The 19,678-nt window shown below is 39.6% G+C and overlaps 1 protein-coding gene across 2 annotated transcripts in view; it reads left to right on the forward strand.

Annotated features, from left to right (window-relative positions):
• Positions 1 to 4,164: 4,164 nt before the first annotated feature.
• LOC121385689 overlaps positions 4,165 to 19,678 on the forward strand; it is an 83,563-nt gene continuing 68,049 nt past the window's right edge. For both annotated transcript variants that reach the window (XM_041516460.1, XM_041516461.1), the window contains exon 1: positions 4,165 to 5,017. In XM_041516460.1, coding sequence (XP_041372394.1) covers positions 4,771 to 5,017 — 247 coding nt within the window. In that variant the 5' untranslated portion in view covers positions 4,165 to 4,770. The remainder of the gene's footprint in view (positions 5,018 to 19,678) is intronic.

Raw genomic sequence — 19,678 nt, forward strand, 5'->3', positions numbered from 1 at the left:
AAAGGAAGGAAAGGAAAGGCAGAGCAAGGAAAAGAAAGGAAGGGAAGGAAAGGAAAGGCAGAGCAAGGAAAAGAAAGGAAGGAAAGGAAAGGAAGGAAAGGAAAGGCAGAGCAAGGAAAAGAAAGGAAGGGAAGGAAAGGCAGAGCAAGGAAAAGAAAGGAAGGAAAGGAAAGGCAGAGCAAGGAAAAGAAAGGAAGGGAAGGAAAGGCAGAGCAAGGAAAAGAAAGGAAAGGAAGGAAGGAAAGGCAAGGAAAGGAAGGAGAGCAAGGAAAAGAAAGGAAGGGAAGGAAAGGAAAGGCAGAGCAAGGAAAAGAAAGGAAGGGAAGGAAAGGCAGAGCAAGGAAAAGAAAGAAAGGAAGGGAAGGAAAGGCAGAGCAAGGAAAAGAAAGGAAGGAAGGGAAAGGAAAGGCAGAGCAAGGAAAAGAAAGGAAAGGAAAGGAAAGGCAGAGCAAGGAAAAGAAAGGAAGGGAAGGAAAGGAAAGGCAGAGCAAGGAAAAGAAAGGAAGGAAAGGAAAGGCAGAGCAAGGAAAAGAAAGGAAGGAAAGGAAAGGCAGAGCAAGGAAAAGAAAGGAAGGGAAGGAAAGGAAGCAAGGAAAAGAAAGGAAGGAAAGGAAAGGTAGAGCAAGGAAAAGAAAGGAAGGAAAGGAAAGGCAGAGCAAGGAAAAGAAAGGAAGGGAAGGAAAGGAAAGGCAGAGCAAGGAAAAGAAAGGAAGGAAAGGAAAGGAAAGGCAGAGCAAGGAAAAGAAAGGAAGGGAAGGAAAGGAAAGGCAGAGCAAGGAAAAGAAAGGAAAGGAAGGAAAGGAAAGGCAGAGCAAGGAAAAGAAAGGAAGGAAAGGAAAGGAAAGGCAGAGCAAGGAAAAGAAAGGAAGGGAAGGAAAGGAAAGGCAGAGCAAGGAAAGGAAGAAAGGAAAGGAAGGAGCAAGGAAGGAAAGGAAGGAAAGGAAAGGCAGAGCAAGGAAAAGAAAGGAAGGAAGGAAAGGAAAGGCAGAGCAAGGAAAAGAAAAGAAAGGAAGGAAAGGAAAGGAAAGGCAGAGCAAGGAAAAGAAAGGAAGGGAAGGAAAGGAAAGGAAAAGAAAGGAAGGGAAGGAAAGGCAGAGCAAGGAAAAGAAAGGAAGGGAAGGAAAGGAAAGGCAGAGCAAGGAAAAGAAAGGAAGGGAAGGAAAGGCAGAGCAAGGAAAAGAAAGGAAGGGAAGGAAAGGAAAGGCAGAGCAAGGAAAAGAAAGGAAGGAAAGGAAAGGCAGAGCAAGGAAAAGAAAGGAAGGGAAGGAAAGGAAAGGCAGAGCAAGGAAAAGAAAGGCCTAACAAAAAACAACAAAACAAAACAAAACAAAACAAAAAAACCCAACAACAACCCCCAAACCCCCTCCCCCAACCCCCCCCCCCCCCCCCCGGCCACAACAACAAACAAACAAAACAACCGAATCCCTCTTCAAAAGGAAATCATTTGAGTGGCGGGACGTAGCGCTTGATGCGCGGACGGTCTAATCGATCCCCGTCGGTGAACCTATAGGGAAGGGTAAGGAGACGCCGTATAACTGTAAATAAAATGTGTTGAGTGCGTCGTTAAATAAATCATTTCCTTCCTTCTCTAATCATTTGTTTGACTGAATAAAGGCCTTTGATGTTCCAGTCGTGGTGCACTGGCTGGAATGAGAAATAGCCCAATGGGCCCACCGACGAGGATCGATCCCAAAGCGACCGCGCATCGAGCGAGCGCTTTACCACTGGGCTATATCTCGCCCTATTTATTGAATAAAAACAAAAACATAAATTACAATCCAAATGCACTCAAAGAGAACATTTAATAGCATGTTAACTTTCAAAGTACCAAATTCCTAACATGCTAAACATGGCCTTTAGAGACTCCTACTTTGAAAACAATTATTATAGACCAGTGGTAAAGCGTTCGCCTGATACGCGATCGGGTTTGGATCAATCCAAACGCCGTGGTATGTTCTATCATGTCTGTGGGATAGCGCATATAAAAGATCCATTACACGCTTCCTAAAAAACTCTTACATCTGACCCTGTGATAGCATGGAATATATAAATCTACCCCTAGAAAACTCTTACATCTGACCCTGTGATAGCATGATATATATATATATATATATATATATATAAATCTCACCTAGAAAACTCTTACATCTGACCCTGTGATAGCATGGAGTATATAAATCTACCCCTAGAAAACTCTTACATCTGACCCTGTGATAGCATGGAGTATACCCCCCCCCCTCGAAAACTCTTACATTCGACCCTGCGATAGCATGGAGTATATAAATCTCCCCCTAGAAAACCCTTACATCTGACCCTGTGATAGCATGGTATATATAAATCTCACCTAGAAAACTCTTACATCTGACCCTGTGATAGCATGGAGTATATAAATCTCCCCCTAGAAAACTCTTACACCTGACCCTGTGATAGCATGGAGTATATAAATATACCCCTAGAAAACACTTACATCTGACCCTGTGATAGCATGATATATATATATATATATATATATATATATATATATATATATATATATATATATCTTCCCTAGAAAACACTTACATCTGACCCTATGATAGCATGGAGTATATAAAACTCCCCCTAGGTAACCCTTACATCTGACCCTGTGATAGCATGATATATATATATATATATATATATATATAAAGCCCCCCCCCCCCCAGTAAACTCTTACACCTGACCCTGTGATAGCATGAAATATATAAATATACCCCTAGAAAACTCTTACATCTGACCCTGTGATAGCATGGAGTATATAAATATCCCCCTAGGTAACCCATACATCTGACCCTGTGATAGCATGATATATATATAAAGTCCCCCCCCCCCCCAGTAAACTCTTACATCTGACCCTGTGATAGCATGAAGTATATAAATATACACCTAGAAAACTCTTACATCTGACCCTGTGATAGCATGGAGTATAAAAAGGCCCCCCCCTCCCCTAGAAACTCTTACATCTGACCCTGTGATAGCATGGAGTATAAAAAGCCCCCCTCCCCTAGAAAACTCTTACATCTGACCCTGTGAAAGCATGGAGTATATAAATCTCCCCCTAGAAAACTCTTACATCTGACCCTGTGATAGCATGGAGAATGTAAATCTCCCCCTAGAAAACTCTTACATCTGATCCTGTGATAGCATGGAGTATAAAAAGACCCCCCCCCCCGAAAACTCTTACATCTGACCCTGTGGTAGCATGGAGTATAAAAAGGCCCCCCCCTCCCCTAGAAAACTCTTACATCTGACCCTGTGAAAGCATAGAGAATGTAAATCTCCCCCTAGAAAACTCTTACATCTGATCCTGTGATAGCATGGCGTATAAAAAGACACCCCCCCCCACCCGAAAACTCTTACATCTGACCCTGTGATAGCATGGAGTATAAAAAGACACCTCCCCCCCCCCGAACACTCTTACATCTGACCCTGTGATAGCATGGAGAATGTAAATCTCCCCCTAGAAAACTCTTACATCTGACCCTGTGATAGCATGGAGTATAAAAAGGCCCCCCCCCCTCCCCTAGAAAACTCTTACATCCGACCCTGTTATGGCATGGAATATAAAAAGACCCCCCTCCCCTAGAAAACTCTTACATCTGACCCTGTGATAGCATGGAGATTGTAAATCTCCCCTAGAAAACTCTTACATCTGACCCTGTTATAGCATGGAGTATATAAATCTCCCCCTAGAAAACTGTTACATCTGATCTTGTGATAGCATGAAGTATATAAATCTCCCCCTAGAAAACTCTTACATCTGACCCTGTGATAGCATGGAGAATGTAAATCTCCCCCTAGAAAACTCTTACATCTGACCCTGTGATAGCATGGAGTATAAAAAGCCCCCCCCCCCCCCCCTAGAAAACTCTTACATCTGACCCTGTTATGGCATGGAATATAAAAAGACCCCCCTCCCCTAGAAAACTCTTACATCTGACCCTGTAATAGCATGGAGAATGTAAATCTACCCCTAGAAAACTCTTACATCTGACACTGTGATAGCATGATATATATGATACATATAAAGCTCCAATCACGTCGGGACTCCTCTCTAAGAAATCAGTTTCTCACACCTGCGCTAACGGGGCGCTGAGTAATTCCAATTGGACGGTTCGCCCAACGAGTGTGATCCTCCTGGCACCGTTTGCCTGGGACAAGATACAACGATCACACATCAAACCAGATCGGTAAACGTAACGCCCGTTCAATGCCGCCACGTCACATCTTCAAGACGGGCCGTTAGGAGGGCTGATTTACTGCGATCAGCGCTAAGTAAATCTGGCTCATCTATTTTTGATGAAGCAACGCATTCTATGCTAACGTACCATCTCGTGGAATCTGTGGCTAGTTGGTTTTTGTGTGTGTGTTCTTCAACATTCACAAATTCCATTCAACTTCAGAAAAAAGCCAGTAGGCCTACACATATTATCGACTCATAGTGTTATTCTTTCTCTGACTGATCCGTGTATTGTGTATACTTGTGGAGTGAAATTATTGATAAAATGAATCTCGGGGTTTCAGTTTAGCCTTTCAGTTTGTTGCAACTCTTCTTTTAAAGCGTGTTGTGGCTTTGTTCGAGTACAGACGTGATGAAGCTACTGGGTTTGACTCTGAAGAAAGGAATGCTATTCTGAAGTGACCTCGTTTCATCACGATGTCTGTCACGTAAGACGTGCATTCGGCAGACTGATCAACGCTGCAGACGTCGGGAGTCAGGCACGTGCAGTTCGACAACACGTGCGTTACGTCATGACCACAACTGAGGATGACGGGATCGAAATTTTGTCCTGTCATACTGAAAATGACAATGACGTCACGGAGCAGGCGACAACTGTGAGTGTGTCTGCAGAAAGCGCGAAATTGACAGATGACCCAGCCAGCAAGCAACGGAAACGTGTTGCACGTGCAGTGGCTATAGTGTCATTCACACTGCTGCTGTTCAGTGTTGTTCTTATAGGAGTTTCACTCAATATGTCAAAGAACATCGATGACTTAGGTAAGTTTCTTTACAATATGACTTTATTCTCTTAAATCTAATTAAACAATAAACAGTGCTCAATATGTTAAAGAACATCGATGACTTAGGTAGGTTTCTTTACAATATGATTTTATTCTCCTAATTAAACAATAAATAGTCGAACAGACGTAGCAGGGTGATTTGGATACGTTTCTGTAACACGTTTAATTTCTGAACACGAAACATTGATGCATGGTTTGCTTCCTTAAAGCTGCAATCTCTTAATTTATTATAACATTATTTATAATGCAAAATACAAACATAACTACAGAGTTTATAAACTCGTTGTATCGCTGCCAATGGTTATCAGTACCTTCATAAAACAAACATACGAATATGTCGCCATGTTTTAAATACTTTTAACACAGTAGTGGAACAGCGCCTTTAAATACTTTTGACACAGTAGTGGAACAGCGCCTTTAAATAATTTTAACACAGTAGTGGGACAGCGCCATTAAATACTTTTAAGACAGTAGTGGAACAGCGCCATTAAATACTTTTAACACAGTTGTAGAACAGCGCCTTTAAATAATTTTAACATATTAGTGGAAAAGCGCCTTTAAATAATTTTAACATAGTAGTGCAATAGCGCCTTGAAATACTTTTAACACAGTAGTGGAACAGTTCCTTTAAATAATGTTAACACTAGTGGAACAGCGCCTTTAAATACTTTTAACACAGTAGTGGAACAGCGCCTTTAAATACTTTATCAATACTGAAGTAGCGCCTTTAAATATTTTTAACACAGTAGTGGAACAGCGCCTTTAAATACTTTTAACACAGTAGTGGGACAGCGCCTTTAAATAATTTTAACACAGTTGTGGAATAGCGCCTTTAAATACTTTTGACACAGTCGTGGAGCAGCGCCTTTAAATACTTTTAACATAGTAGTGGAACAGCGCCTTTAATTAATTTTAACACAGTTGTGGAATAGCGCCTTTAAATACTTTTAAAATAGTAGTGGAATAGCGCCTTTAAATACTTTTAACACAGTAGTGGAACAGCGCCTTCAAATATTTTTAACACAGTAGTGGAATAAAGCCCAACTTCTAAATGTTACAATGAACAACAGTACATTTTATATAACACAGATTAGCGACTTTATCCAAAGAATATCACCTGACCAGAGATCATGACCTCTCAAAAGACATATTCCACAATTTATCACACCGCGGTGGAAGAGATACCAATGTGATATTTATCGTCTCTTTACATCAATTGTGGAATATGCCTTTTGAAATCTCACTATGATCAGGTGATCGACTGTGTCACACAGTACAACTCCACATAGATCTTCATGCAAAAAGTGTGCGAATGATTCTTTCAATTCATATTTTTAAATCGGAAAAATACTTGCTGTCAAGTCTTATAATTAATGTTGGTAGCATAATGTAACAAAATATATATTTATAATATTGTTTGTGTAAACTTCATTGATAGATGGTGGCGTAAGAATGTAAAGTTTCATTGATAAATAGTGAAATAGTTAGCGACGTCATTTCCACGGTCTTTTATCTGTGCTTTTCCGTGTATTGTTTAGTTATTTTTGGAAGTCATTCTGTGCGATTTTTGTTCATTGATGTGCGGTATAATAACTATAATAGTAATACTATATGCGCTTCCACGTGAGACCTTTTACATTACAACTCGTGTGTTTTTAATCGTACATCACTTTACATTTAAAGGGAGGGACGTCTGTGTAGGTCTAGTTTTGTACTTAAACATTAAAAAAAATAAGCTCCTGTTTGACATGTAACGGATGGAAACTGAGTATACGTGGAATTTTCTTGAAAAATACTATTTTTAAAAATCAAAATCAAAACCACAAAATAAACCAGAGGCGGATCTACTGGGGGGGGGGGGCAGGAGCCCGCCCCCCTAAATTTTGCGACAGTTATAATTTTATTATATATTAATTTTCATTTTGTTACGATCCCATCCAAAATTCCCCCAAAGTTCCATCCCCCCCCCCCCCCAATGGATTTCTGGATCTGCCACTGTAGACCAACAGAAAACAACCACTATCAACGACCCAAATTGTCCTCCCACCAGCTAACGTTTGAAAAAACTGTTTGAAAATACACATTTATTTAATTTTGTGGCATTTATTTGTTTATTTTACAATTATATCTTTGTCATGTGCGTAGTTAATACCTATTTTATTCCATCGTGATATGAAGAATCATCTTCAAAGTGCAACTTTAGCAATCTTTTAAAAATAATATGTACTGAACTGTATTGTAAGACCGTGCCCGTCTAAAACTAACTGCAAGCCAAACCATCAAATTATAAACTCGTGGTCAATAAAACAAAAATCAGAATATGCCTAATATAACATATTATTCCCCCCCCCCCCCCCCACACACACCTCTGTTTCTCTCTCTCTCTCTCTCTCTCTCTCTCTCTCTCTCTCTCTCTCTCTCTCTCTCTCACTGTCAGTCTGTCTGTATGTCTGCCTCACATACACCACACACACACACACGTGCTTTTCATTAAGTGTTAAAAGTATGTGTTTAAATGTTCTTAGTGGGTTTGTTTGTTTGTTTGTTTGTTTGTTGTTGTTTTTTGTTTGTGTGTTGTTGTTTTTTGTTGTTGTTTTTTGTTGTTGTTTTTTGGGGTGTTTTTTTTGGGGGGGGGGTTGCGGGATGGGGGCGATTTACTTGGCCCTCCTCACCCATCTCCGCTTGATCTAAGAACATCGTCATGCTGTTTAGTATTAGATCTATTAAGTATGCAAGGAATGTGTTTTGAGTTTGAAAGAAATGCTAGTACACGCAATCCTCTGTGTTTACACTACATAGCTGTTTATATCTATCTCAATCCAAATAGAATACTGCATAGATCTTTGTACAAAGAGTGGTAACTAGGGTCGTAGTCATGGTGATCAACATAAACACGAGCAAGGATTGTTTGGAACACTCGACCCAAACACTTTATACATAAGTGTCGTCTTGGCGTAAACCAAGTAAAATAACATTAAGGATTGGAGGAAAGTGAAACAAAGAAAATGAGACGATAAGACAGAATGGATGCGAAAAGATGGAAAATGAAGGGAAGGGAGAAATGGAAGGAATGTCTGTTTGATAAGAAGCCAAAATGTGTGATTTGTTTAACGACACCACTAGATCACAATGATTTATTAATCATCGACTATTGGATGCCAAATATTTGGTAATTTTGACATATAATCTTAGAGAAGAAACACGCTACATTTTTTCCATTAGCAGCAAGGGATCTTTTATATGCACCATCCCACAGACAGTATAGCACATACCACAATAATAATAAACCATTAAAAAGCAGACAGAAACTCCCACACATCTCATTTTACCTAAGAGAGGTTAAAATAAGGATACGTAGCCCCGTAGTAAAGCGCTCGCCTGATGCGCGGTCGGTCTGGGATCGATCCCCGTCGGTAGGCCCATTGGGCTATTTCTCGCTCTAACCACTGCACCACGACTGGTATATCAAAAACCGTGGTATGTGTTATCCTGTCTGTGGGATGGTGCATATAAAAGAACCCTTGCTGCTAATCGAAAAGAGTAGCCCATGAAGTGGCGACAGCGGGTTTCCTCTCCCAATATCTGTGTGGTCCTTAACCATATGTCCGACGGATCACCATAAATAAAATGTGTTGAGTGCGTCGTTAAATAAAGCATTTCCTTCCTTACCATCCTTGTTCGGACTTCTGCCTCTGCCCAATCTTCGCTGTTTAAGCATCCAGGGCCGTCACTATGGGGGTTTTTTTGTGTGGAGGAGGAGTGGGGTCAGGGACAGATAAATGCTAGGAACTAAAGATCATTTAAGGCACAAGTCACTAGGGGGTTCCGGTGGCATGTCCCCTGGCAATTTTGAAATCTAGAGGCTCTGTAATACCATTTTGCAGCTATTTTAGGTAGGTTACATACTTAAAACTTCAATATCAATAACAAAGTAAAACAATACCAATAACTATTAAAACAATTGCCTCACCCCCGCTAGCTATGACCCTGGCAACCTCCTCCCTCCCCCAACTCACGAAAAAAAAAACAAAAAAAAAAAACAAGAGGCATCCCAAAATAAGACCAGCTAGTTCCAATATATCAGCGGCCGTGTTGTTTAAAGCGAGTACTAACAAAGCCATTCCGTAACACACTGAATCGATTACACACGCGGAACAGTTTTAAAACCCCTTTAATCATCCATGTTCGTCAGTACGTAGTTCATTTCGTTTAAACGTACAAGATTAAAAGATTACAGCTTTCCTAACGTAAACATCAAGTCAGTTAGTTGAACATGCAGTAAACCATCACAGATTCAGATTCATCAGCGCTGTTTTAACCAATTTTCAAATTGACAGTGTATGCAATGCCAACAGAAAATTGGCCTACTCGGCGGTTGCATTGTAATTCCCCCCTCCCCCTCCCAACTCCCGACTTACGGCAGGTGCGCTGAGATTAACAACTACCGGCTTCGGTGGTGGTGTCGTGGTTTAGCCATCGGACATAAGGCTGGTTGGTACTGGGTTCGCAGCCCGGTACCGGCTTTCAGCCCAACACTTGCTCCCACCCAGAGCGAGTTTTAACGACTCAGTGGGTAGATGTAAAACCACTATCTTGTCTGTCTTATCTTTTCTCTCACCAACCACTAACAACTAACCCATTGTCCTGGACAGACAGCCCAGATAGCTGAGGTATGTGCCCAGGACAGCATGCTTGAACCTTAATTGGATATGAGCACGACGGGGGTGGGGGCGTATAGGATCAAAAATAAACAAATCAAGTCTGTAAATTATATTTTAAAAAAATACCCGCTTGGTTAGATTAACTATCATCTTAACTTAAAAGCAAGAAATTACGTTTATAACCTCAATGTTGCACTATTTTCGGCGATTGACGGGAAAAGACGAATTAATCCGCAAAGACAAGGAAGGAAATGTCTTATTTAACGACGCACTCAACACATTTTATTTACGCTTATATGGCGTCGGATATATGGTTATGGACCACACACATTTGGAGAGGAAACCCGCTGTCGCCACTACATGGGCTACTCTTTCCGATTAGCAGCAAGGGATCTTTTATTTGCGCTTCTCACAGGTAGGTAGATCGACCGCGTATCAAGCGAGCGTTTTACCACTGGGTTACGTCTTGTCCCACGATCTGTCGAGGTTAGCGGAAGGTGTTCAGTAATTCGACAGAATGCGAACCCATTATTCGTGAATTCTCTAAATAATCCTTACTTTGGGATGTATATAACAGTAATTGTTATATAACCGACTCAGCCATTTTAGCCATTTGTTTGCAAAAAAGAGGGAAAGAAAGAAATGTTTTATTGAACGACGCACTCGACACATTTTACTTACTGTTATATGGTGTCAGACATATGGTTAAGGACCACACAGAGTTTTGAGAGGAAACCCGCTGTCGCCACTACATGGGCTACTCTTTCCGATTAGCAGCAAGGGATCTTTTAGTTGCGCTTCCCACAGGCAGGATAGCACAAACCATGGCCTTTGTTGAACGAGTTATGGATCACTGGTCGGTGCAAGTGGTTTACACCTACCCATTGAGCCTTGCGGAGCACTCACTCAAGGTTTGGAGTCGGTATTTGGATTAAAAATCCCATTCCTCGACTGGGATCCGAACCCAGTACCTACCAGCCTATAGACCGATGGCCTAACCACGACGCCACCGAGGCCGGTCACAGAATATATTCTGACACAGCAATTGTTTTGAACTGCAAGGAGAAATCAGTGGTGGCGTGCAACCTTAATTTATTTTGTTGAATATATTTGAAAATATTTTATATTACATTCATTATATTTTGCTATAATTTTGTGTATGTTATTCAGGTATCTCCATGGTTTAACCCCCCCCCCCCAGAAAAAAACAAAACAAAACAAAACAAAACAAACAAAAACAACAACCCCCCACCCCCAAACAACAACAATAAAAATCCATACACTTTCTCTTGTAAACAGTGTTGGATTGGATAATAAAAACAAGAATTCCTCAAGATGAAATGTCACGAAATTAAGTCTCGCTTACCATGTTAAAAACGTATTCGCTTACCACAAACGTATTCGGTATCGTTAATAGTTGCACCAATAAATGTTCATTTCAATGCAGGTTAAAAAGTTTAAATGCAAAATAATAATAATAATAATAATAATAATAATAATATAATAATAAAAATAATAATAATAATAATAGTAAGAAGAAAAAGAAGAATAAATAAATAAATAAATAAATAAATAAAACCAAACCAAACCAAAACAATTCCAATCAAAACAAACTTTAAAACATTAAACTTATGTGGAACTCACGTTTTGGAGCCTAGGGCAAATTTTGACGTCATGGCAGCCATGAACGCTGCCGTCGGGAAGGTTACAGCTACATCACATCTTTTCACTAGGTAAAGGCGAGACACGAACATAAATACCGCGATATTCTGAGAAGGCTTTATACATTTAAGTCTGCTAAATCCTCTCATTATATTTTGATATAAATGTTGTATATTATTCAGAGGTTTCCTGAATGCGTTGATTTATCTGTTGAGGGTTAGCCCATTTTTAGTCGTACATTCGGTATCATGAACATCTTCGCAATACAGTATTCAAAGTGCTTCAAACTTCCATGAACAAAAAACCCACAAAAAAGCCCCCCCCCCCCAAAAAAAAAAAAAAAAAAATATATATATATATATAAAAAACAAAAAATATATTCCTCGCCCAAAGGTAAAACTGAATATATATATATTTTCTTATATATATTATTTATATATATATATATATATATGTTACAGTTAATCTGTATAATCAGGTAATATGTATATTAACTGATTTTTTCAGCTAATATGTATATTACCTGTTTCACTCAGGTAATATGTATATTAGCTGAAAAAATCAGGTAATATACGTATTACCTGAAATATACTTCACTAATTTATACAGATTACCTGAAACGTGCAGAATGGTATTAACAAGTCTTTAGATCAATGTAGACCAAGTTCTCAGTTCAAAACAAGTCTTTTGATCAATGTAGTCCAAGTTCTCCTTGATTGGTCACAATACCTTTGATGTACATGTTCATTGTTAAATCATTTCATAGACAATGTTACAGCTAATCTGTATAATCCACCACTGCTGTTTTAACTAATCCTGTCTGTAGAACACAATAAAGATGTGCCAGCCTGCTAGGACGCAGATGGGATTAGTTGGAAAAACAATGCTTGATTTAGGCTGCTGATTTCCTTTGACTGGCTTCATTTGATTGGTAGGTATAAATATCCTGGTGAATGGTGTTCTCTGTCACTAGCAAAATGGATCTAGAGGAGACTTTCGGGCGTTCGCTGTACACGAGTTATGGAGAGAATAAGTGTATCTTTCTACCTAAGGACGAATACATTAAGACTGTTGGCGAGTTGCTGGAAGCCACCCAGGCACCCAAGAAATCACCGCGTCAGTTTTACTTGCTTAAGAAATATGAACTACTGCAGTGTGGGGACGTTCAAAAGCTCATCAGAAAGAAGCCAAACCAGGAACATCCACTGTACTTCGCTACCATCGAGGAGACCTTTGACATCATCAAGCGTGCCCACATCGCTACTGGTCATGGAGGACGAGACAAGATTATCAAGGAGATCAACAATGAAGTACGCCAACATCACCCAGGATGCTATTACCTTATTCAAGGCCATGTGCATCGAGTGCCAGAGAAAACGGAAACGGACAACTACCAAGGGAATTGTCGTCAAACCAATCCTGTCTAAGGACTTCAGTTCCAGAGCGCAAGTTGACCTCATCGATATGCAGTCTATGTGCCATGGTCAACACAAATGGATCATGGTGTACCAAGTCCATCTTACCAAGTTCTGCATCCTGCGTCTTCTCACTTCTAAGCGTACATCGGAAGTAGCTTATCAGTTGCTGGACATCTACCTTCTGCAGGGAGCCCCTTCAATACTACAAAGTGACAACGGGTCCGAATTCACAGCGCAAGTTATCACTGAGTTGAAGCAGATGTGGCCTGACCTCGTCATCGTTCATGGGAAGCCGAGACACCCCCAGAGTCAGGGTTCATTGGAAACAGCCAACTGCGGCATAAAAAACATGTTGATTGCATGAATGACACACGGGACTGGACTGTTGGACTCAAGTTTGTGCAATTTCAAACGAACTCGAGCCATCACACTGGAATCAAGCGTTATTATTACATTAAAAAAGGGGTATCATTTTAAAATAACGATGAACAAACGAGTGTGAACCTTTCTCTGCGGTACTCTCCTACACGGGGCGGAGTATAGCTCAGTGGTACTGCCATGTGTATAGGTGGAAGTGGATATGGAAGATTCCTTGCTGCTTTATCTGTAGGAATAGGTAGCGAGTCCTCCTTCCCTCCCACTAATCTCTCACTCTCTCTGTCTCTGTCTTTCTCTCTGTCTGTCTGTGTGTGTGTGCGTGTCTCTCTCTCTCTCTCTCTCTCTCTCTCTCTCTCTCTCTCTCTGTCTGTCTCTGTCTTTCTCTCTGTCTCTGTCTGTCTCTCTCTCTCTCTCTCTCTCTCTCTCTCTCTCTCTCTCTCTCTCTCTCTCTCTCTCTCTCTCTCTCTGTCTGTCTCTGTCTTTCTCTCTGTCACTGTCTGTCTCTCTCTCTCTCTCTCTCTCTCTCTCTCTCTCTCTCTTGCCCTTATCCTCCTCTCTCTCTCTTTGTCTCTCTGTCTCTGTCTGTCTATCTCCACTTTCTCCCCCCTCTCTCTCTCTCTCTCTCTCTCTCTCTCTCTCTCTCTCTCTCTCTCTCTCTCTCTCTCTCTCTCTGCCTCTCTCTCTGTCCATTTGTCTCTGTCTTACTCCCCTCCCCCTCTCTCTCCCTCTGACTCTGTCTTGCTCCACCTCGCTCTCCCTCCCTTCCCTCACCCGACACGACCGCATGTTGCTATTATACAAGTGACAGAATACCAATTACACTGTGAGAGTTTTTATCATTTAGTACTAAAACACAACAACAAGAAAAACACACGAGTAACTTCAAACCAATGGCTTATTTAAATTGCGAGCAGTCAACCTTCATTAATCATCAAAGAACGATCTGAAAAAGCACCCCAGTATTTTATATTATTGATTTAAAACGAACTATTACCTAAATCGAACTATGAGAAGTAGCGAGTCAACAAATGTCGCTGTAGAATGTGTAAAATCGTTTCTGAGATTAAAAATAATTTTTACTCTTGATGGCTGAAACAAAAAAAAAAAAATTGTATTTTTATAGACTGTTTCATTGGATTTTACTCCTGTCTCGACATAATCTCGCGAGAGCTCGCCACAAACCGAGTGTGTCTTGCGTCTCGGGGTGTCTTGATTAACAAGTCCTTGGAGAAATCACAGACACGATTTAGCCGAATCAAGTAAGCCATTATTGACGAGCTACTCTGTATCACACGGTGTTTGCCAACTGTTTGAACGTATCAATATATTCCAGTAACGCGATAACGGACAGCCATTTGTACAGGATTTGTAGTCCTACGTCATCGAGGTTTCTCGTATTGCTATCTAGAGCGAAACACAGCTATAAAATGTTCATCCACATCCGGGAAAGTGGGTGAGTGAACAAACTGTTTTAACTGTAATAACACATTTTAAGAATATAAACCATTTAAACAGTTTTCAGTTTGCTTTTCTTTTTTTCAATTTTGGTAGACATCCATTTCGATTTTCCTAGACCCAACTCCCTGACAATTTGTACGTGATACTAACTTTTACTCTAAATTTTAATTGTATGTATCTGTGATATTTGTATTTTTTGCACAGTTCTTTACATTGTGTTTTAATTTAACTGTTGAATTTTTATACTGATGTTGATCATCACTTATTGTTTGCATTTACCATAGTTTGACACCCAATAGCCGATGTATTTTTCGTGCTGGGGTGTCGTTAAACATTAATTCATTAATTCAACTCCCTGACAACATCTTGTAATCGCTTAATAGTTGGACGCGAATAGAATGGCTGTTTTGATATACACAACAATGAAATGGCTGTTTTGATATACACAACAATGAAATGGCCGTTTTGATATACACAACAATAAAATGGCTGTTTTGATATACACAACAATGAAATGGCCGTTTTGATATACACAACAATGAAATGGCCGTTTTGATATACACAACAATGAAATGGCCGTTTTGATATACACAACAATGAAATGGCCGTTTTGATATACACAACAATGAAATGGCTGTTTTGATATACACAACAATGAAATGGCTGTTTTGATATACACAACAATGAAATGGCTGTTTTGAGATACAAACAATGGAATTGCTGTTTTGAGATACACAACAATGAAATAGCTGTTTTGAGATATAACCAATGAAATGGTGGTTTTTATATATACAACAATGTAATGGCTGTTTTGATATATACAACAATGAGATGACTGTTTTGAGATAAACAACAAATGTCAATGAAATGACCGTTAGTGTTGGGACAGAAAACCTACATCCCACCGAATATTTGTTTGGACTGCGACGGTCGCCGAGCTGCTACAGATTCGATGGAAACCAGGATAAAAATGTACTCACGCTTTCTTTCTTTCTCTTAGTATCTGAATCTTTTGTTTTGTTTTTTATAGCGCTCGCCTGATGCGCGGTCGGTCTAGGATCGATCCCCGTCCATGGTTATTTCTCGTTCCAGCCAGTGCACCACGACTCGTATATCAAAAGCTGTGGTATATGTTATCCTGTTTGTGGGATGGTGCATATAAATATGTCTTGCTACTAGCATTGCGTAACAGGTAGCGGGTTTCGTCTCTAAGACTGTATGTCAAAATTACCAAATGTTTGAAACCCAATAACCGATGATTAATAAATCAATGTGCTCTAGTGGTGTCGTTAAACAAAACAAATAAGCTGTTTCTTTATCTTCCTCTTTCCTTCGTTATTTATTTCCTTTCGCTCCAGCCAGTGCACCACGACTGGTATATCAAAGGCCGTGGTATGTGCTATCCTGTCTATGGGATGGTGCATATAAAATATCCCTTGCTGCTAATCGAAAAAGAGTAGCCCATGAAGTAGCGACAGCGGATTTCCTCCCTCAATATCTGTGTGGTCCTTAACCAAATGTCTGACGCCATATAACCGTAAATAAAATGTGTTGAGTGCGTCGTTAAATAAACCATTTCCTTCATTCTTATTTCCTTTCGATTACTCTGTCCATATTTTACGTTTTGTTTATGACTTTACGCATGAACTCAAGTATCTTCAAGCCGTATGGTATTTATATGTGAGAATTCTTACATGCACACAATTTGTACTATGGGATGGGATGGGATGGGATGGGAAAATGTTTGAAATAGAGATGGTCACAGGTGTGTTGTAGGTCAGTGTAGTGTTGTTTTGCTACTGTTCTGTTGGGAAGACATCGGCTATTTCGGATTTCCATAGTAATTTTCCTCATGGCCTCATTTTGAAGATGGAAGTTAATTTTGATCGATTGAAACTGCCTTGATTGAAGTATGCCCCCACCGCTCGTAAGACCTCCTAGATCATAGATTCAAAAATGCGCAACCAGAGTCATACCAGAGTTTAGCTAAATGTTTTAGTACATCCTTCGTAGTAATTTGAGTGTGTTATTTTTATCAATTATATTATCCGTATCCGTATGTCAGACCGTTATATCTAGGAGTTAAAGGAGGTATTTTCAAAGCAATTTACATCATGGCAAATAACCAAACCTGTTGTTCGTCTTCGATTTGCAAGTTATTAACGTGCTTAAGTCAGATCCATTTACTGTAATGGCTAGGGTATTTCAATTAATTAATAAATTAATTAATATTAATTAATTAATAATATACTACTACTACTACGACTACGACTACTACTACTAATACGACTACTACTACTGCTACGACTACCACTACGACTACCACTACGACTACGACTACCACTACGACCACCACTACGACTACTACTACTACTACGACTACCACTACGACTACCACTACTACGACTACCACTACCACTACGACTACCACTACGACTATCACGACTACCACTACGACTACCACGACTACTACCACGACTACCACTACTACCACTACGACTACCACTACTACCACTACGACTACGACTACGACTACTACTACCACTACGACTACGACTACCACTGCGACTACCACTACGATTACTACTACTACTAGTATAATATTAAACACTAGTATATATTATGTTCAAGTTTAACCAAGTTGCTACTAAAGTTAATTCTGTGTTACTTAATACTTTAATGATCGAATATGTATAGGGCATTTACTAGTGCCCGATTTAGACGGGTAGGCGCCCACACATCAAGCCGCTTGATAATTCTGTACTCAGCAGATATTATCTATCTATCTATATATCTATATCTATCTATCTATCTATCTATCTATTTATATCTATCTATCTATCTATCTATCTGTATCTATCTATCTATATATATATATATATATATATATATATATATATATATATATATATATATATATATATATATATATATAAATGAAAAACAAAAACACGTGTACAGTATATCTGTATTTAAAAATAGTTATAAGAAATAATCTCCTTTTACGTGTTTCATCTTATCTTCAGAAAGGAACTGCTATATGTGTGTGTATATATATATATACACACAGTCAAACCTGTCTTAAGCGGTCACACAAGGGAGTAAATAAAAGTGGCCGCTTAAGACAGGTGGCTGCTGATTACAGGTTGCGACATATAGTCTTAAAAACATTATTTCTTGTTTTAGAGTGTACTGCTAATTAATGGATGTGTGATTCAAGTTTACTATAAATAAACTTTTGACATTTCGCCTCCTTTAGGAAAAACTTCAACTGGAATGTATTAAAGTAACCATTCTCAACAAGTTTGTTTTCTCTTTCCATTTAATTATTTAATTTCTACTTCATGCGGTCTAGTCATAGTAAGTGAATCGACAAGTGTCAAGCGTAGCCTGCCCAGAGGAAATTAGATGATTTCCATAGTCATACCTTTTTAACTGATACACAGTAGAGATGTTGGGACTCAATAGGTACTAGTATTCCTGAAGGTGTGAAGATCAGTTATTTGTTGTTTTTTATCGCTGTTGTTAAATATCCCTTTTATATAATAGTAAACATTTACTGTGGCCGCTTAATACAGGTATTTTAGCGATTTGGGATCCGATTTGACTGGCCGTGTTAGACAGGTGACCGCTTATTATAGGTGCATTTACGTTATAAATCGTTTGGGAGGGAAAAAGTGGCCGCTCAAGGCAGGTGACCGTTGAATATAGGTGGCCGCTAGGACAGGTTTGACTATATACATACACATATACATAGCAGTTCCTTTCTAAAGATAAGATGAAACACGTAAAATGAGATTATAACTATTTTTAAATACAGATATACTGTACACGTGTTTTCTTTATATATATATATATATCTACTAGTACGTACCACCTCCTCAAAAAGGAAACAGCTCCTTTGTTGCCTCGCGAGATTTGATCCTGCCATTAAACGCACCTCAAGCAGACAGCATCCCACTAGGATGAATTTCGATTATCTTGGTTTACAAATGGCGAAAGTGTCAAATTGCAATCATCCCAGCGACCGTTGTTCCCCGAACCGAAACCGCCATTGTAATAATTGGCTTAGTAGGTAGCGGCATCTTCGGGCTATTTTTGCTTCATCTATTTTTAATAATTTATCTGCCGTCTAGGAAATCTTTCTCACATGATTAACGAAGCTCGGGGTATTTCAGATTGGAGCAGCTGGATGTAGATCGTTGGTTAGAGTGTCTGTGACATTTCATGTGATTTCTAAAAATGTAGACGCGATGGACATGCTTGAAGCTTTAGTAGATGAAAGTAAAGTTTGTTTTTATTTAACGACACCACTAGAGCACATTGATTTTTTATCTTATCATCGGCTATTGGACGTCAAACATATGGTCATTTTGACACTGTTTTTTTTTAGAAGAAACCCGCTATCGTCACATAGGCTACTCTTTTACGACAGGCAGCAAGGGATCTTTTATTTGCGCTTCCCACAGGCAGGATAGCACAAACCATGGCCTTTGTTGAACCAGTTATGGATCACTGGTCGGTGCAAGTGGTTTACACCTACCCACTGAGCTTTGCGGAGCACTCACTCGGGGTTTGGAGTCGGTATCTGGATTAAAAAGTCCATGCCTCGACTGGGATCCGAACTCAGTACCTACCAGCCTGTAGACCGATGGCCTAACCACGACGCCACCAAGGCCGGTGTTTGGTAGATGAAAGCATTGGTTAAACTGATTTGTGCGATTTGCTGAGACGCACCAGGCTATCCTAATTTAAACAGTTCTCCACGACTGGTATATAAAGACAGTGATAGTGATGTCCTGTCTATTAAAAGTTAAAACTTTGTTTTGTTTAACTTACCACTAGAGCACACTGATTTATTATTATCGGCTATTGGATGTTAATCATTTTGTAATTTTGACATATAGTTTTAGAGAAAAGTTTGTTTTGTGTAACGACACCACTAGAGCACATTGATTAATTAATCATCGGCTATTGGATGTCAGTTTTAGAGAGAAAACCGGCAACACTTTACCACTGGGTCAGGTCGGGTCAGGTCAGGTCAGGTCAGGTCAGGTCATA

The sequence above is a fragment of the Gigantopelta aegis genome, chromosome 11, assembly GCF_016097555.1.
Source record: "Gigantopelta aegis isolate Gae_Host chromosome 11, Gae_host_genome, whole genome shotgun sequence".
In the NCBI taxonomy this organism is placed as follows: domain Eukaryota; kingdom Metazoa; phylum Mollusca; class Gastropoda; order Neomphalida; family Peltospiridae; genus Gigantopelta; species Gigantopelta aegis.